At 35.0% G+C, this 17,235-nt stretch overlaps 1 protein-coding gene across 1 annotated transcript; it reads right to left on the reverse strand.

Moving 5' to 3' along the window:
* Positions 1-5,967: 5,967 nt before the first annotated feature.
* On the reverse strand, positions 5,968-9,110 carry LOC131077945 (L-gulonolactone oxidase 2). The gene is made up of 3 exons (XM_058015545.2): positions 8,448-9,110; positions 7,189-7,444; positions 5,968-6,912 (listed from the first exon to the last, which is right to left on the reverse strand). The coding sequence occupies exons 1-3, from the start codon at positions 9,087-9,089 to the stop codon at positions 6,071-6,073; spliced, it is 1,740 nt and encodes a 579-aa protein (XP_057871528.2). The 5' UTR covers positions 9,090-9,110; the 3' UTR covers positions 5,968-6,070.
* Positions 9,111-17,235: the final 8,125 nt, after the last annotated feature.

A 17,235-nucleotide genomic window follows, 5' to 3' on the forward strand; every position in this document is an offset into this window, starting at 1 on the left:
CCCTATGGCCTCTATTTTCTTTCCCTCTACCTCTGCCCCTATTACTACTTGAATCATGTTTTCTTTTTAGTTTTTCTTCCTCTTTAAGAGCAAGTTGATAGCTTTGATGAACTGTCTTTGGGATCATTAGACTGAGTTCCTCTTGGATGTTCCACCGTAGTCCATTTAGGTACCTAGCAACTTTGAGACTCTCTTCTTCCACCGCATGAGATCTAAGACTAATTTTATGGAACTCCTCTGTATAACCACTCACATCAAGGTCTTTTTGTCTTAGGTTTTGTCTCTTCCTATGAATCTACACTTCATAGTCATCAGGGAGATAGACTTCTTTGATTTTGACCAACATCCCTTTCCAAGAAGAGATGGGTGTTTGCCCATTTTCTTTCTCTCATCTTGCACAAATTTCCACCATGTGAGAGAAGATCCTCTCATCCTAGACTTGGCCACTTTAACTCTTTGGGCTTCAGTTATGCCTTCACATTCAAAATAGTTCTCCATGCCTTCTATCCATTATAGAACCACTTCTGCTTCCATCTTACCAGTAAACAATGGCAATCCTTCTAGTGATTTACCACTTGAGGCCTTCAATGCCTCTAGGAAAGGTTCTTGTTCTAAGACAGGATCAGGTTCAAGTACTTTGTCAATCTCTGACACCTCTTACCCTTCCCTTATGCTCCTTCAACCTTTACCAACACTTCATCTGCCTTGGTTTCAATCTCATCAAGCTTACTTTCCAATTCAATCAACTTCTCCTTCAGGAGTCTATTTTCTTCCTCCCAATCATCCACTTTCTTTGCCAACTCTGAATTGGCCACCATGTTGTTGTCTCCTATAGATTCCACTGAGGACATCTACTCACCTAGCCCAAATCTTATAGGCTCTGATACCAATTTGATGGGGTTCACCTAGCTTGCTCACACTTCACCTAGTTGGTGTTGCTCAATTCCACCAACCTCTCCAGGTCTAGCTATGATCCAAGACCTCTAAGTCCTTATCAATCTCTTCTAGGGATTGCTTCTTGCCAATCTCAAGGTGTTTGCAACAAGTGTTTAACTAGGAACACTACCAATTCAAAGTGTTCCCCATATGCTCTTTCTTGCTATCTTGACTTCAACTTGTCAATTCACCCCCATACTATTGTGAGTTGTTGCAGAGGTGTGGAGGTGGATTTTAACATGAAATGAATTCCATTTGGGTCTATTTGTGGTTTGCATCCATAATTCTTCCTATCGATTTCACCATTTTTCCTAGAAAAGGGCTACAAGGAATGAGCCCCTATTAGGTCTCCAAAATCTGGTTTTCTAGGGTTTAGAAGAAAATGGTCCAAAAGACCCTACAACAAGGTTGGTTTTTCTTCAAACACTCACCTATCCCCAAGTGATTTTGGTGGTTTTGGTTTCCCAACTCTCCGTACAATGCCCTAACCCAAAAATGATGGTTTTGAAGGGTTTCTAGGCCTCCTAACCGACAGTGAGTGATAAAATTAGTGAAATGGGCATCTAAAAGTCTTTTCAAGGCTTCTCCTTGCAATGGAAACTCTGTATGGACTTCATGGACCTCTCCAAATGATTTGTTTATGGTTTTGTGTTCACCTCTGCACTAAGCACTCAAATTTCACCCTGTCTTCTCTAGCCGGGTTGCTCCTGGACTCGCCTAGAACAAGGTGGTAGCCATATCAAAAACCACTTCCAAAACTTCTCCCTGCATATGTACACTCTAAAAGTGGTTTCCTTCTATGTCCCAATAGGTCGTGATGGTAGCACAGAGGTATTTTATGGGGCAACCATTTTACAAGAAATTGCTATATACAAGCCAAAACTGGCTGATTGAAAACAAAACTATGAAAACACTAACACGTACTAACTAAAAATCTTGAAATGAAATAAATGACTCTGAAATAGACCAAAGAAACTCAATCCATAACTAGATCAATGGATTCAATCCATTTGTAGTCACATTGTAAGCAAAATGAGCCAAAAACAGTGCTAACAGTCCGAAAATGAGTAGTTTCAGATTTTCGATCATACAAAAACAAACTTCCAACCTTGGTAACCATGAAAGAGGAGGTTCTTATAGTCTTCCCCACATGTGGAGGCATTATAGGGCACTGTGCTATCCCTAACTCCATCACTAATCACTTTTAGGACAAAAGTTGTCATGACAACTTTTACAACTTTTCATTTTTTTTCTTTGTCAACCTATGAAACCTATTTCAAGTCATTTCTCATGAATTTTTAAGAATTCCTAAGACCATACTAAACCTCTCTAATGCTCACACCAAGGTATGCTAGTTTTGACCATCAAGAAGGTCAATTTCCTACTCAAACTACTACCTATGCACAAAATACAAACCTAGGAAGAAAACTAACTCAACTAGGCCTACACTTGACTCAAAACAAACATCACACTCACTCTTTGGATCCTCCTAGAGTCCTTATTAGAAACCTAACTTGGCTAAGGTCAGTACAAGCCAAAATTGTGAAAAGACTATAAGCCTAAGTCCTAGGTGCTCCTGCACCAATAAACCAATACATTGCATTTTGTTTTGGTACCCAATCATTGGGTACCTTGTAAATAGTAGATTATTGTTCTTGATTCTTGCTCCCGTTCTTAGAATAGTAGAAACTTGAATTGTAGAGGGAATGCACTTTCCCTCACCATTACTTGTTGCTTCTTCAACCTCCTCTTCATAAAGATGTCAGATTATTAGTAGACTCATTTTGTATCATATACTCTTTCATCGAAAACATGTCTAATGTAAGTTTATATTCAAGCATTTCGATTCAGATTTCAATTTCTAATTCATCATTATTGTAGGGTTGATCCCCAACTTGGGGTTTGACTAAGGCAAATCCCTATACAACCTCAAACACCACTTTCTTCTCTTGTGTGCAGATTCAAGTTTAGCTATATAGGCTCTCGACAAAGACCAAACATGGGAAAGTGCTTAGGACATGGAGACAAAGGAACTCTCTAAATTTCATCAGGAATCCTTTGGACAAGGGGTTTTGGGAGCCATTGTCCTAGACAAGGGCATTTGTGCTTCCTTGTCTTCCCAGTTCAAGCTCAAATTTGATAGGAAGCATGCACATGGTCTTAGAGTTTTAGATCCAGTTCAGTGCTAAAAAATTCTCTAGTTGGATAGTGGTGCCCAAGCACCATTATCCCACATTTCCAAGACCATATTTTAGACATAGGTTCCTCTTTGCATCCCCTTTCTAGATCTAGGTTTGTTTTGTGATTGTAAGTTTTGCATTTACTTGTTTATGTTGTTTATTGTAAATTTTGCACCTTCTAGCCCTAATTCTCACATCCAATTCACATCCTTTCAATTACTCATTTTGAACTCAACCAAGGAGTACTGAATTCACCTTGTGCTCACCCCTTCCCTAATAAGTTTGAGGTTGAGCCTATTGAGTTCATTCTCCTTCTAAGAGTGATTATTGTGAAATAGGTAAATTAATTCCTAGTTTGCATGCATAAACTAGTGAAATCTATTTCCATACAATACACAACCCAAAAAGTGGCACTCTTCATCACCTCCTTAACCCTCCTCCCCTAATTTCAATTACTCATTTTCAACTCAACCAAGGAGTACTGAATTCACCTTGTGCTCACCCCTTCCCTAATAAGTTTGAGGTTGAGCCTATTGAGTTCATTCTCCTTCTAAGAGTGATTATTGTGAAATAGGTAAATTAATTCCTAGTTTGCATGCATAAACTAGTGAAATCTATTTCCATACAATACACAACCCAAAAAGTGGCACTCTTCATCACCTCCTTAACCCTCCTCCCCTAATTTCAATTACTCATTTTCAACTCAACCAAGGAGTACTGAATTCACCTTGTGCTCACCCCTTCCCTAATAAGTTTGAGGTTGAGCCTATTGAGTTCATTCTCCTTCTAAGAGTGATTATTGTGAAATAGGTAAATTAATTCCTAGTTTGCATGCATAAACTAGTGAAATCTATTTCCATACAATACACAACCCAAAAAGTGGCACTCTTCATCACCTCCTTAACCCTCCTCCCCTAATTTCAATTAGAATTAGAACAATAATTCCACTTTACCATCATGACCATGAGTTGCAATGCCTCTTGAAACTCAAGTATCCTCTCCAATATAATGAAATATGATAAATATATAGTCTCTATAGGATTCAAAAGCTCCTTAGAGAAGGTGTTAAAAGTTGCATGTAAAGTGTGGTGTATATAGAGTAAACATTTGCACATCTCTAGCATTATTAATTACCTTTTTGTTCTAAGTATTTTTCCCATGTCATTAAGTACATTATTCATGGCATTCACATAACAATGGTTACACCAAATATACTTATATGAGACCAAAATAAGTTTCCTTATACATTTGTGCACATTTGATGTACATATGATAGTACTTGCACCATGTTCTCTAGTCCAACCTCCTCACTAGTATCTCTAAGGATTTGGAACTAGAAATCAACTTTCTTATGGTACCATACATAAATACTTGGCCGAAGTGCCCTTTTTACATGTGATCATGATGTTGTTTTGTTGAACATGGTTGATATCCATCCACCCATCCCTAATCATGTTGCATCTAATACTGACTTAATTAGCCTTCATTTTTCTCCATTAAAATATTAATCTTGGAATAATTCTTGTCCAAGACTGTTTTCCTCAATTTTGTCTCCCCTAGTTGCATAAATGATGGTCCTCCTTTTATTATTATTTAATAGATTCCTTATAATAAGGAGAGTGGGCTACATGAAATGGAATATCATTGCCAAAGAGTAACTTTTCAATGACATCATCTACTTCATTCATATTTTACATATTGAATAACTTTATACCCATGTTCTTAGCATCATCAATAGTCATTCTACATTTCCCCTTAGGCTCTCTTACCCCTAAAAGGGATGGAAACACATAAATAAAATGAACTCATGGATCTTGAGAAGTTCTAGTACTAGTAGGATTAGGACCCCTCAATAAAAGAGTAGAAGGTACAAGTGTTTGGTCATTGCTACAATACCAAATTTTATTTATTTTGATTGTTGAAGTGATAATTCCTAACATACTCTTACACCTATTTGGAAACAAAGATGTACACTAAATTTTGTAATATTACCTTGAATTTAAGTTGATATAAATGACATCTTGAAAACCTACCTAGTGCCTTTAATTACTATATTTATGCCCATTTCATTAAAAAATATACATATCAACCAATCAATAACATCTCTAAATATTTCTTCTAATTTCTATATATTAAGGTTAAATAAAAGTAAAAATAATAAAACAATTTACATAATATTGAACATGTAAGATTTATCAATGTCTATTGAAAGTCAAATGGATCGAAATTTAAGGATTTGTGGGGCAAGACTTTGTGGGTGTAGTTCTCTGCCACCTTTCTTTTTTGTTTGAATATAATACTATTATCTTTTTTTAAATAAAATAAAATAATAAATATTAAAAAAACAAAAACAAATGAAATAAATAATATTGACTTATTATAGGGGAAAGGACCTAGTAGTTGTGCACCCTAACTTTGCGCTTCTCAAAATCTTATTTGGAAATTTCAAATCACTTCGATTTTTTTACAGTAGCTTACTTGGCAAGTCCCCTGCTTATAACTAAGGTTTTAGGGCCACATCATCAAATATGATGCCACATCAGCATGCTTTTTGCCAAGGTGTCCAAAACAGCCCCCCAAAAAAGTGAGACCAATAGGCGTGCAAAAGAGACCCCAATAGTTGTGCAGCTGACATGGCATCACCTGATTGGTTACTTTTTACAATATTAGTACATTTCTTAACAACTGTTGGTACATTTCCTAACAACTGTTGGTACATTTTTGTTTCAAACAATAGGTTTTATTTGTTCAATTTTTGGAACAAAAGATATCAACAATCCTCACAACAATTGGTACATGCTCAACTACTGGATCCTTTCCCCTATATTAATAATTGCATAATGTGATAGTTACATTACAGCATTGCTATTCTTGCCACCAATCTTCAAACCTCTATTAAGAATTATTATTGAAGATGAGATCCTCATCTCTCAATCTCTGAGTTCTCTGATTCATTAACTCGAATCAAAAAGAGTTTGCTTACTTTCTCGGCCTCTGCACACACGAGCATCAGTATAAACTTTTCCTGCTTCACAGAAATAGCCTCGATCAGGAGCACAGTGTGTATCTTTTGAGCACACACATAATCCTTCCAAAGCACACCCATCTTTCAATACAGTCACTTGTTTGTCCTGTAACTCCAGCAAACTATCAGTCCATTCACTTGAAAAGATACCCCGTGGATCATATTTGTTCTTGGCACTCAAGAACTCATTTGATTTGCTGTATTTCTTAATAACACCATCAAATGCAAGGTTTCGATTCTTTCCCCAGTGAGGCAGAGCACCATACTTGAAAAAACCCATCTGTTCAATTTCCTCAAAAACATCTTCATAGAGCCGAGGAGTGTTGGGATCATTTGATCTATAATATGTAATATCCATGTCTACAGAATCTTCCTCTTTTCCCAAATAAGCACTGGAAGCTTTTACAAAACGCATGAGAATACCACTGTAGAGCTCAAGCCCACACATGCTAATGGGGTTCATGTCTCTTAGTTTCCTAACATCAGAGAGAAACTCAGAAACCCTAGAGACAGTGATACTCATGCCTGTTTGATGGAAGAATAAGCCTTTGATTCTAGGGTCCCATGCACATGATATGAGCACTCCATTCTCTGAACTAGTAAGACATGAACCAGCAGATTGCATTTTGTTCTGGTACCCAATAACTGGGTATCCTGTAAATAGTAGATCATTGTTCTTGAGTCCTGCCCCCGTGCTTAGAATGGTTGAAACTTGAATTGCAGAGAGAATGCACTTTCCCGCACCATTTCTTGTTGCTTCTTTAACCTCCTCTACAGAAAGATGCCAGATAATTAGTAGACTCATTTCATATCATATACTCTTTCATTGGAAGTGAAAGTTTATAATAATCATTCTATTGTTTATTATATATCAGTTTTAAGTTTTGATTTGTTTAGGTAGTTCATCTGAAATCATACTTGCTTTTGCGTGATTTAAGATTAATCATTGACACAAATCAAAACTTAAAATACATGATTTAAATTGAAATTGCTAATTGTCTAATAAGAATGCGAAAAGCAGTCATTTGAGTCATTTGATTCTGTTACCTGTGGCTCTGGTTGTGGCCAAAATAGCAGTTGATTGAGGCTGAAAGCCAATAAAATCATTCACTCCATTACCAGATGAATTGATAGAGAGCCTGTCATCCACTCTGTAAACAACTTTGGATTGAGAGGGATACCAAGTTACATCTGCAAACTCATGCTCCAACCCGAATTTTACTATATTGTTTTCTATGTTGACATCACTTTTGTAAACATTTGTGATGGAACGCTTGAACATAGCTTCTAGTTGAAAAGTCACCTGCCAAGCCAACCATACTCACTATCTTTCAATCTTATATTCTATATTCTAGTTAAAACACCCGTGTTAGCGTATTCAACTACAAAATTGAAGACAGATCGATTTAATTTTTTTCTCTGGTCATATATTTTTAATAATGCTAAAAGCTAAACATCTAGTTGATAGCACCAACTATTCAAGCTTGGTAAGCTGTTTTTTCTAATGTCTTTTTGCCTATGAAAATGATTATGCATGGTATGCTCTCTGATATTTTTCTTTATACCAATATCTAAAGTCTAGTCTTCTCTATCAGCTACTGTTAAGGATCACAACAGGTCTCTACTTAGAATTACTAATATCATTACAAATTAACATGTGCTCTATACTCTTAAAAAAATAGACATTTTCTCTTATTGTATTATGCAGTCTGCCCAAAACTAATTTTTTCAACTATTTTAAACTGATTTGTTTCTTTACGACTCTTTGTAATGCTTAATTATAGTTACATTCAGACCTAAATTTGTTACTTTCAAACCTCTAAACTCATATATATATATATAACTATAACTATTCCAACACTTGGCAGGACCAGCACCAAAGACTATGACAATGGATCATCTGTCAGCAAGCTTCATTCTTGACAATAACATCAATGACACTTTTTTCAATGGTTACGAGGCACAGTTTGGTCTAGCTTAGCTTGCCTTTCAAGTTACCTTGGGCTAGTGTTTGGTCATAAGCTACTTCAGTCTACTATGCCTTTCCTTTTGGGTCACTTCTTTATTAGGTTCTAGGAGTTCCTCTACATGGTAAACTACGTGCTTTTGTTGTCGACAGGCTCTAACAATCTATATATTTTCTTTCAAGGTGGATTCTTCTAATAATTTCTTTAAGTTTGGTTTTATTGTTTTGTCTATGTTTATGTTTGTAAGTTTTAAATATAAAAGTAGATGGTTATTTTTATTTTTAGATGCAAAAGTTTAAAGCATGATAAACAAATAAGAACAGATTTGATGGTCATTACCTGAGAAATAACACCAAGGACTCCAAGAGAAACTTTTGCAGCATTGAGGTCTTTGTCTTGCTCAGTGAGAGTCACAACCTTAGCATATCCTTCTTCTTTGGAAGCTGGGACTACCAATCTCATCCCCACAACATATTCATGAACTGCACTGCCTTTCCCAAACAGAGAGCTGCCATGAGCCCCAGTGCCCAGCATTCCTCCAACACTCAATCCCAACCAGTATGGAGAATGAGGCAGAGCAAGCCCATGTTCAGCAGCACTGTCAATCAAATCTTTTAAGCCCATACCACTCTCAACAGTCATTCTCATGAATGATTCATCTACAGACACAACATGGTTTAAATCTCTTGAACTAATGATGAGTCCCGAGTCCCCTTCAGGGCATACCAGTTTGGGAATACTGTGAGAATGCTTTGATACAACTCTGATTTTTTGCTGCTTCTTGACTGCATTTGCAACAGAGGCCAAGAGCTCTTCTTCTGTGGAAGGAAATACTGCCTGTGAAGCCTTGCAAATGCTTCTATCAGGAAAGGCACCATATGAGTTTGTAACCACACAGTCTGTCAGCCCACTTGAACATTCCACCACAGGGCCAGGAGGGCTGCATTTTCCATGACTTGAGAGAAATACAACTGCTATCATGGAGTAGATAACTACAATACATGTCTTCAACTCCATTGAATAATGACTAAAACCAATGAAGACAATGGGTGATTGTTTGACAATTTATGGGATTGTTTTCATTGGGGACTGTTTTATAATTGACAGGCTAAGCTGACAGGTCTACCAAACTACCTTGTAACTCACTCAATCATTCAATTGGAAAATATTAAATTCGACCCAAGTGGGTGGTTGATGGTATAGAGCATGTGTAAGCTAGCTTAATGCATTGAATTGTTTCATTTGGGTAGTTGATGATATAGAGCATGTGTATGCTAGCTTAAAGTGTTTAATGTGTTTTATTTGTTTTTGTATGAAAAAGTTTTTTCAACATGTTATAGAAAAGTATATTGAGTATTTTATTTTATTGTATTCTTTTGTTAAAAATTAAAAATTATCAATAGATAGTTGAAAGGGAAATCTAGACACTAATTAGTATAGAACTAAAAAAAATACAATATTTCAAAGTTGATAGTGTTTTCATTCTTCTTTGATAATCTTTTGATTACCTTATCCTATGTATCTTTCTTGCTTTGTTTCAATATTAAAAAAATTATAAATTCATTTATGAAGTGTAACACTACTATACTTTGACTAAAATTACTAAACTTGTTATCGTACTAAAACTGAAAAAAATTGTTCTTTGAAACTCCTTTTAATATATTTTTGAACTGTTTTGTTTCAATCTCTTGCTACACCTCTATTGAATGCTACATTGTTGGTGCTGCTTACTTTCTACTCTCACCTCCTGCTGTATACATTTCTAAAAAATATAATGCTGTATACTAATGTAAACATCTAACTATATATGGGAAGAATATAGAAAATTATCAATAGGTGGCTTAAAGGGAAATCTAGACTATCAAGAATTATGACTCAATTACTATAAAACTGGGCGACAAAAAAAAAAAAAAACAATATAAATCCATTTCAAAGTTAATAGTGTTTTCATTCCTTTCTTGACAACCTGCTGGACGACTCAATTACTATAGAATGGAAAAAAGATACAACATAAATTCATTTCAAAGTTGATATTGTTTTCATTCCTTTCTCCGCAACCTGCTGGATGACTCAATTACTATAGAATGGAAAAAAGATACAATATAAATCCATTTCAAAGTTGATAGTGGTTTTGTTCCTTTCTGAGCAACCTGTAGGTTGTCTTATTCTATTTATCTTTCTTGTTTTGTTTCAATATAAAAAAATATAACTTCATTCATAAAGTATAACACTATACTTTGATTAAAATTCCTAAACTTGTTATCATACTGAAACTACAAAATTTGCTATTTGAAGCTCGTTTGAATCTATTTTTGAACTGTTCTGTTTCAATCTCTTGCTACTACTCTATTGCATGTCACATCAATGTTGCTGCTTGTTTTCTACTCTCAGCTCCTTTGTATACATCTCTAAAAAATACAATGTTGTATACTAATGTAAACATCTAACTATATATATATATATATATTCATTATTTTTACAGGACGTAGTACAATATATTATTTTTTCATTAAGATTGATATATTATTTTTACTATTAAATATGTGAAAAGAATTTTCACAAGAATATTGTTGTATATATGATAAATTATGTGAAGAGTTGTGTCATTTTTATTACAAAGTGAATAAAAAGAACTTTTACAATAATATTGCTGTGTATTTGACATAATTAGATGAACACATGGGTTATTTATATTCACAACAATATTGTTGTGTATATGTCTTTATAGTTTGATGAAACAGTGTCATATTAATTGCAAAATCTCTAAAAAGATTTTTCAAAGTAATATTGATGTATATATAATATGATATTATTTTTCAAACTAATATTGATATATATATAATATGATAAATTAGGTGAATGTATTATATTTCTGCCACCTAACTTTTGAAAAAAAAAAGTCAATAATATCATTGATATTGTAAAGCATGATAAATTGCTACAAATGACAGTTTGTCATAATCTTTGTTACTCTCAACTATTTTTATTTTAGTTTTTAGTACTTAAATATTTGATAGTGTCAACCAGTTTTTTGGATCTTAGTGAAGTTAAACTACTCTGATATTTCAATTGGAAAGTATTTTGCTAGGAAGATCTTGGCTTGCATTTTTGTCATTACCACCCAATTTGTCTTGAATTGTAAGAGTTTGATTTAAGATGCCAGCAATAATGTATTGATGTTTAAGGTAAAATAACATATAGAAATGACAAAGCTCCACTATATTAAAATAGGGACTAAGTAACCCGTGACTAGAAAATGTACTACATGCAGAAAACCTAAATAAGAAAGACAGCAAGAATAAATTAAGTTGAAGTTTTGCAGGTATGATTTGTTTTACATTACCAAACATGGATTAAATTAAGGATTGGTCTATGCAAAAAACAATTCAAATCTGACCTGGTTTCCTGTCTTTTTTAAGAATAAGTTCTCTTCTTAATGTGAACTAATTTGAAAAAGAGATAAGTATGAATACCCCTACAAGCATACAAATAAGGTAGAAGATCTGAAGAATAAGCAAAAGATTGGAAAGTGATCGGAAAGAGTAGAAGAATAGTTCACTCTCACATTACAGTCAGTAGGATCATTAATAACATGTTTGTTAGGGGCATTTCTTTTGGGCTAGGTGTCGTTATTCTTTCTTGAGATGTGGATTTGGTTTCTAAACAAGTTGAAGAATAAATGTTGCTTTTGGTGAATAATTTTTCGTTTTTGGTTGGGCAGATTCAAATTGTGAATCGTATATTTTTGGTTTTACATGTGTACTACTCATTTTGTTGAATGTTTTTAAAAAAAGGTTATGAAGACTTAAACAAAGTCATTCATCATTTTTATGGTCTAATTGAAATGGCGAGACTGGTTTTACTTCTACTTTATAGATGCATTGTATCCAACCTAAGAACAAAGAGTGATTGGGTTTGTTCGACCCAAAAACTCAAGGACTGTGTTTGCCAAGCTAAATGGATAGTTAGAGTGGTTTCCAGTGATAAACCTTGGAAGATTTTGGTTTGTTATTGAATTATATAGGCTTTTATAAAAAAGAAATGGCAATCTATTTGATGTTAGACAAAACATTTCTTGCTGCCTTCTTTCTATATGGAAGAGTTTTTAACAGGTTTCTAAATGTTTAAATTGGAAAAGTTTTTCCTTACAACATGAGCTCAGTTTTGGGTCCTCATCTATTTGGTGGAATATAATGGTACAATACCAAAAACATCCCCTTGATGTTGCATTCTGAAAACAAGCTTACTACCTTTTCAATAAAGGCATTCAACATTTTAGGGACTTGTGGGATTTTAACGTTTTACATTATGCTACATGGCAAAACATTATGAATTCATCAAAAAACTTCCTCAAGTAGCCAAAGCAGAGGCATTCGAGGAGGGAGGATCTAGATCGTCTTTCTTGCCCCATACATCAGCGGGGCCAGGAGTCGGGTTCGACACAGACCATCCATCTTCAGGGTATTTTTCTTCTTCTCCTTCCTCCCGCTTGGGAGGCGAAATAGCCAGAGCCAGGCGAGGAAACTTGGAGGTGGTGGCAGTAGGCCACCCAGAGCCATGACCAGCAATAGCAGCCAAAGTAATAGGAGCAATAGAAGGCCACCCTGTGGCAGAGCCACGACGCAGAGGAGAAGCCGAGAGATGCCTCCACGCGTCGTCTCTCCCACCAGAGGAGCGACGAGGAGCCTGAGACCACGGGGTCTGAGAGCATCGAGAAGAGGAACTTCGGCCACAACGACAACCATGGGGCAGAGTGTGATCGACATAAATAGAATCCGGTGACATTCTGGCAACCGCACAAGGGGCGTTGCCCCAATGTTGAAGGAGCTCCTGTAAGTGGCCCACCTCAAGAGCCACTTTATCTGCTTGTACCTGAATCTGCATTAATACATTATTACAAATGCAATTTTTAGCATAAAGTGAGACATTAATATCCAAAGAGTTGTGAGTAAAAAGAACTGCATTTATATCTTTCCAAAGAGTAAATAGGATCTCCATTCTGAAAGCATGCCATATCTCGAAAAACTTGAAGGGGATTCTAGGCGAATCTCCCAGAAGAGCCATATGCCAAGAAAAGGGCTCAAGCAAAAAAGGCCGAAAGAAATCATGGATCTAGTTCCAATATGGTTGAGCTCTTCTACAAAACCCAAAAATGTGCATAAATTTTTTTGGGTGACCACAAGGGCACCGGGGATCAAGAACCATATGCTTAATTCTAGAACCCAAAGAACACACCAAGCACGTGTGCACTCTTGGGTTCAGTGGTGGCAGACCAAACAACAAGAAACCCGAGTCTCTAGGATTTCTGAGAAGACTGCAAGTGCCACAGCTGGTTAAGAATATGGACCATAGGCAAATGAGGAACCAACCAAAGATAGCCTATTTTGGGTTTGTAGTTGGTGAAAGGAGTTCAAGCACACCACTTCCAATCCTTCCACCAAGGTCTGACAGACCGAATGCCAAGCTTATGTAACAAATGTGAGGGTAAGGCCAAAACTAGAAGGTCATAAGTATGTCGATCAGGTGATCTGATCTTGTATCCCCTAGCCTTTTTTTGTGAATATGTACTTTAATATTTTTATCTAATAGAGAAGGCCTATTCATCATCAAAAAAACATTATGAATGATTTTGATTTAAGTAATAAATTTGAAATCTTTGTTATTTTCTTGAGATTGTTGCTGCCCATGGATCTAGTTATAAAGTGATGCACTCCCTTACAATGCCATTTTATCAAAGATTGGCGGTGGTGGTCTAGATTTCTCTTTGAGAAAAGTTTATCTAAGTCTCCTTCCTTTTTTATCTCTAGCTCCAAGAATAAATAAAAAATGAAAATATAAATTCAAAGAAAAAATTTGGAGAAGTCTGAGAGCTCAAATTTGAAAATTGGAAGATGAAGAAAATGCACAAGATTTGGGCTGGAAAATCTTGCACCATAAATTGTCTATTGGTGACAAGTCGAGATGTATGATGGTGCAACCAGTTAAATGCCATTTTTGTCAACAAAATAAAATCTTGAAACACATTTGTTTGGATTGCTCATGGGCTAAGAGAAACTAGAATGTTATTTTCAAATTTATTCTTGCTATTTTTGAGCATAAACTAAGATGGAAAGAAGTTATTTTGGGCCTTCATTTGTAAAAAAATGTTGTTGCAGATTCCATGAGACATCTTATTTTGATTAACATATGGAAAAGTAGATCTGTTTGTCAGTTTTTGCAAAGCATATTGTTTATCAGGAAGGTGAAATGTTAAAGTTTTATGCTGATATCATTTTCTAAATTATTTCTTTGTGCTCTCAATTATAGTAAAGACCTAAAGAAAAGATGAAGATCAACAATCACTTAGATAAGATCAAGTTCAAAATGTAGCAACTTCATGAAAGAGATATTTTGTGTTCAAAATAGATACAATGTATGTTAAAACTTAGAATCTAAGTTAGCAACATTATATGGTATATCTTAGGGATTTCCTAGTCTGTATGGGTTGTTTTGTAATGAATTTGAAACTATTGTTTATTTGGTAGCTTGCGAGATGTCACTCTATTTGTAAAATTTCTTTCTCATTATTTTAATATTAAAAAAGGATTTGAAGAATAAGGATTTATTTGTCTATGGGAAGGAAAGTGAGGTCAAGTAAGCTTCATCCATTATTTCAATGTTTTTGTATTGATCAAATTTAAAATAATTACAATGAAAATAAAAGGCATTCCAAGGATAAGACTGCACACAAAAAAATATGAACAGTGTGAGAACAACAAGTCACCAGCTAAAACATACTAACATTGTCCACAAATAGCATAAAAGAACTAATATAACCAGTTGGACCCTAACAACTCTTGAATGATAATAACAAAATAGAGTGAGAATAGTATATTGCAATATTAACCAGTTGATACAAACCAATACTGTCCACACATAGCATGAAAGGACTAATAAACCAGTTGGACCCTATCAACTCTTGAAACACAATAGCAAAACACAAATCAAACTTTAAATTTGATTTTTTTGGAATTGACTAGCACATCGGATTTCCCCTTCAAAGAGATGCAAAAATTCGTTCTTAATCCCTTCTAGGTAGTTGTTGTATTTAACTTCATCTTTATGACTCTTCTAAAGTTGATTGTTGGAGTAACTAGGACAATTATCTAATTAATAATTAATTAGGTCCTCTAATTACTTTATTCACTTAAACTAAACTTAGGTACTTATTAGTTTTTATTTTATTAGGTTAAAATTAACTTCACTTTAGTACAAGTTGTAGTTGAGTTTAATTTACCTCCTCATGCTTTTCTTTAGTTCTCCTAATTTTAGGATTATGACATCTCTTGCCCTCTATAAAAGCAACTCATTAATTCATTGTAACTATCTAATTTCATTATATGTTAATATATTCATTAGATTCCTCTTTGGACCAATTCTCTCTCAAGGTTGCATAGCATCAACCATGGCTTAGATTCTCTTTTGCGTGACAGGTGGTTTGCTTGTAGATGATTTTTGGCACATGTGGTTGTATTATCAACTCCTACATGGTATCAATTCTCAATATTTGCTCCTACAGATAATCAGAGAAAAGATTGAGTTTTGATACCATGTAGGAGTTTCTATTTTTTGAAAGTTTTTATTTTTAGAAACTTTCTATTTTGGGGAATTTTCATTTTTGACATTTTGCTATTTTTGGAAACTTTTGTAACTGTCGAAGCCCTCATTGACATGTAGTTGGTTTTTTTGCCATAACTTGATTATACATAGTCAAAATCGTGCAAATGATATATTGTCAGAAAGCTCGTCCTACCACCAATCTAAATATATAGGTGATTTTATCAGATTCTACTCAAATTTTCTATACTAGGTCTCCAAAGTTAGCCTTCATTTTTACACTTTTGGGGCCATATATTGCATATTCAGACTCTATTTTTTAAAAACCAAACATCGTCAAAAAGCTCTCCAAGTCCTTTATCCAGATTCTAGGTCTATTTTTCTAGATTTTTTCCTAAGTACATTTTATTCAGATTTGTTTTTTCACCTTTTGATCAAGTAATTGGATGCTTTGGCACTTGGGATGGATCTGTTTGTTGGAAAGGTTTGTACTTGATGTTATTTTCAAGTGTTGAGATTTGTGGGGTTTGATTATTTCATTGACGAGGTATCATGGGTTTTTTATTCATCCTTCAGTTGTTCATCTGGCAAAGAGAAATCATAAGTCTTGGTAAAAGGGTATCTTGATACATCTTAGGTGGCTTGGTTTTTTGTCCTATCTACATGGATTCATACCTGAACCAATGAATCCAAGAGGTAAATCAGATTGGGTTAATATCATAGACCATGTTGTAGGTGTGATTTGTTCTAGTGTTGATTTTGACACTGTGTGCTATATCAGACCTTGAGTGTTCTCATGCACTTTGGACCCAACTTTGGGAGATGCACATGGAGACCTTCATATCTTCCCATTCCTAGAGGATCTTGTAGAAAATTGTCTACTTGCCCTTGCACATGTAGATTTCATTACCTTATATGATGATGCTTTAGAGGAGATAAATAGTATATCATAAGTCTTGCATGTTTTGATGGATCAAAGGCCTATCTTCATGTTCCTACTCCTCGCATTGAGATCCCATATCAATCATCTTCATCTTTTGTTGTTCCTGATCAGAGTGGCATTGGTTCATACACAAGCCCCTTCAGTGCAATAGGATATTGTTCTTCCAAACATAGCTACTTGGGATTCATATATTATAGACATATCATCCTTGTTTGTGGAGTCTCAATTGTAGATTTGGAGGATTTTTTTTAGGACATTCATCTCCTCTTCGTTGATTGCCACATTTGTGTTGTCAACTCACATTCGCCCATGAAGCTTTTTCTTCATCAATTTTTGTAGTCCTAATTTGTCACCTCCTACATTGATTGGGCATGTACTTGATTGGTTTGTGACATCGCCATCTTTCATTGACATAACAACATTTGAGAAATTTTTCAGAGGCACACACAATTTGGATTTAGATTCCTACATATTCCTGTTTATGGGAATAGCTTCTCAAACCTCTTGTGGATTTGTTTCTTCCTATGGGGATATATTTTGTTTGCGGGCTATGGAACATGTTCTATCTTCAAGCGTTTATCATTGACA

Source organism: Cryptomeria japonica, chromosome 5, assembly GCF_030272615.1.
Source record: "Cryptomeria japonica chromosome 5, Sugi_1.0, whole genome shotgun sequence".
NCBI classification, from domain to species: Eukaryota; Viridiplantae; Streptophyta; class Pinopsida; order Cupressales; family Cupressaceae; genus Cryptomeria; species Cryptomeria japonica.

Bases quoted from the DNA above. Each gene is read 5' to 3' on its own strand.
- LOC131077945 (XM_058015545.2), bottom strand. From the start codon at position 9,089: ATGATAGCAGTTGTATTTCTCTCAAGTCATGGAAAATGCAGCCCTCCT. The intron at 7,445-8,447 runs GTAATGACCATC...TTGGCTTGGCAG, and splicing joins TCCTTGGTGTTATTTCTCAG to GTGACTTTTCAACTAGAAGC. The intron at 6,913-7,188 runs GTAACAGAATCA...ATCTTTCTGTAG, and splicing joins GGCCACAACCAGAGCCACAG to AGGAGGTTAAAGAAGCAACA.